Raw genomic sequence first — 1,211 nt, forward strand, 5'->3', positions numbered from 1 at the left:
AATTATACGTTAGTGTAAAAAGATAGAAGATTAGTCACACATGACTTACCTTTGGAGAATAGATAAACAGATAAATAAATAAATAAATAAGTAAATAAATGAATAAATAAAATAGATTAATATGTACATAAGTGAACAAATAAATTCATTGATCTATAGATAAATGAATGAATAAAATAAAATATAAAAATGAATAAACAATAAAAAATAGAGAGAAAAAATATGGGACTTACCATCGTCGAACACCGTCCCAATGCCTATAGGGCTGGCGGAGCACGTAGCCAAGAACACAAGAGTAAGCCTGAGCACCATTTCTTTCCTGGACATGATGATCAACTTGTCTAAAGAAGGGAACGACGTTGAAGGCTTGCTTCTTGCAGTATTAGGCTTCTTTTGGTGTCTTCTGTGTCGACTGCCGAGATCCTGACGTCGTCTTCTTTTGCGATTCAAGTCGGTAAAGACGCTTATAATTTGTGTTCGTGATCAACGTACGAGCTACACCAGAGTTCGGAGAATCACGAGAACCTTCCTAACGTCACAGGACAACGCCACGGAGTTCCGGAAAGGAGATTGCGCTGTTCAAGACCGCCCCGCAGTCAGTTCGGGAGGTGTCTTCGGCCACCTGTGGTATACAAGGAGAGGAGCATATGTCCTTGACTAAAAGACATAAAGTGCCTTCTGTTATCTGTTTCGAAAGATTACTTCTTCAACCTAAGAATCTCAAGAGCACTCCCTTTGGACCCACAGATGCTCCCTGTAATATAGATTCTTTCTGACAAGTTCCTCCCGATGTACTTCCTCGCACTTCGAAAAACACCAACTTCCAAAGAGTCCGTCGTTCTTAGGACCGCGAAGCTTCAAGCACCTAAGGTAGGTCCACTACGACTACTGGTCGTGACTCCTGAAGAAAGGACGACGTGGGTGAGTTTGTCCCTCCGAGAGGAAATGTGGCATAATCAAATGACGTCATCACAAAAATCCGGCCACAGGCGTACGTGTCGCGCGACTGGGTGCCCATATGTACAAGGGTCAACTCCCGCTTGATTAGAATACTTTAGGCAGAATAAAGTTACAAGTCCGGCACCTAGTGCACGAGGTTCGAATTATCTCCTACTTCCTTATGAGGAGGACCTTACTTGAGCTGAAAAAAATCGTAAGGAGTTGGTCTTATTAGGAATTATATCTCCCAGGATCAAAGGGAGTCGAGTAGT

The 1,211-nt window shown here is 42.4% G+C and overlaps 1 protein-coding gene across 1 annotated transcript in view; it reads right to left on the reverse strand.

The window, feature by feature from the left end:
- The window catches only part of LOC143018573 (uncharacterized), a 6,161-nt gene extending 5,253 nt beyond the window's left edge, over window positions 1–908 (reverse strand). Inside the window, exon 1 of the mRNA XM_076174060.1 lies at window positions 234–908. Within this exon, the coding sequence (XP_076030175.1) occupies window positions 234–327 (94 nt within the window). The 5' untranslated portion in view covers window positions 328–908. The remainder of the gene's footprint in view (window positions 1–233) is intronic.
- Between the last annotated feature and the right edge of the window lie 303 nt (window positions 909–1,211).

Source organism: Oratosquilla oratoria, chromosome 35 (genome assembly GCF_046742065.1).
Source record: "Oratosquilla oratoria isolate Oo_2021 chromosome 35, ASM4674206v1, whole genome shotgun sequence".
Lineage (NCBI taxonomy): Eukaryota > Metazoa > Arthropoda > Malacostraca > Stomatopoda > Squillidae > Oratosquilla > Oratosquilla oratoria.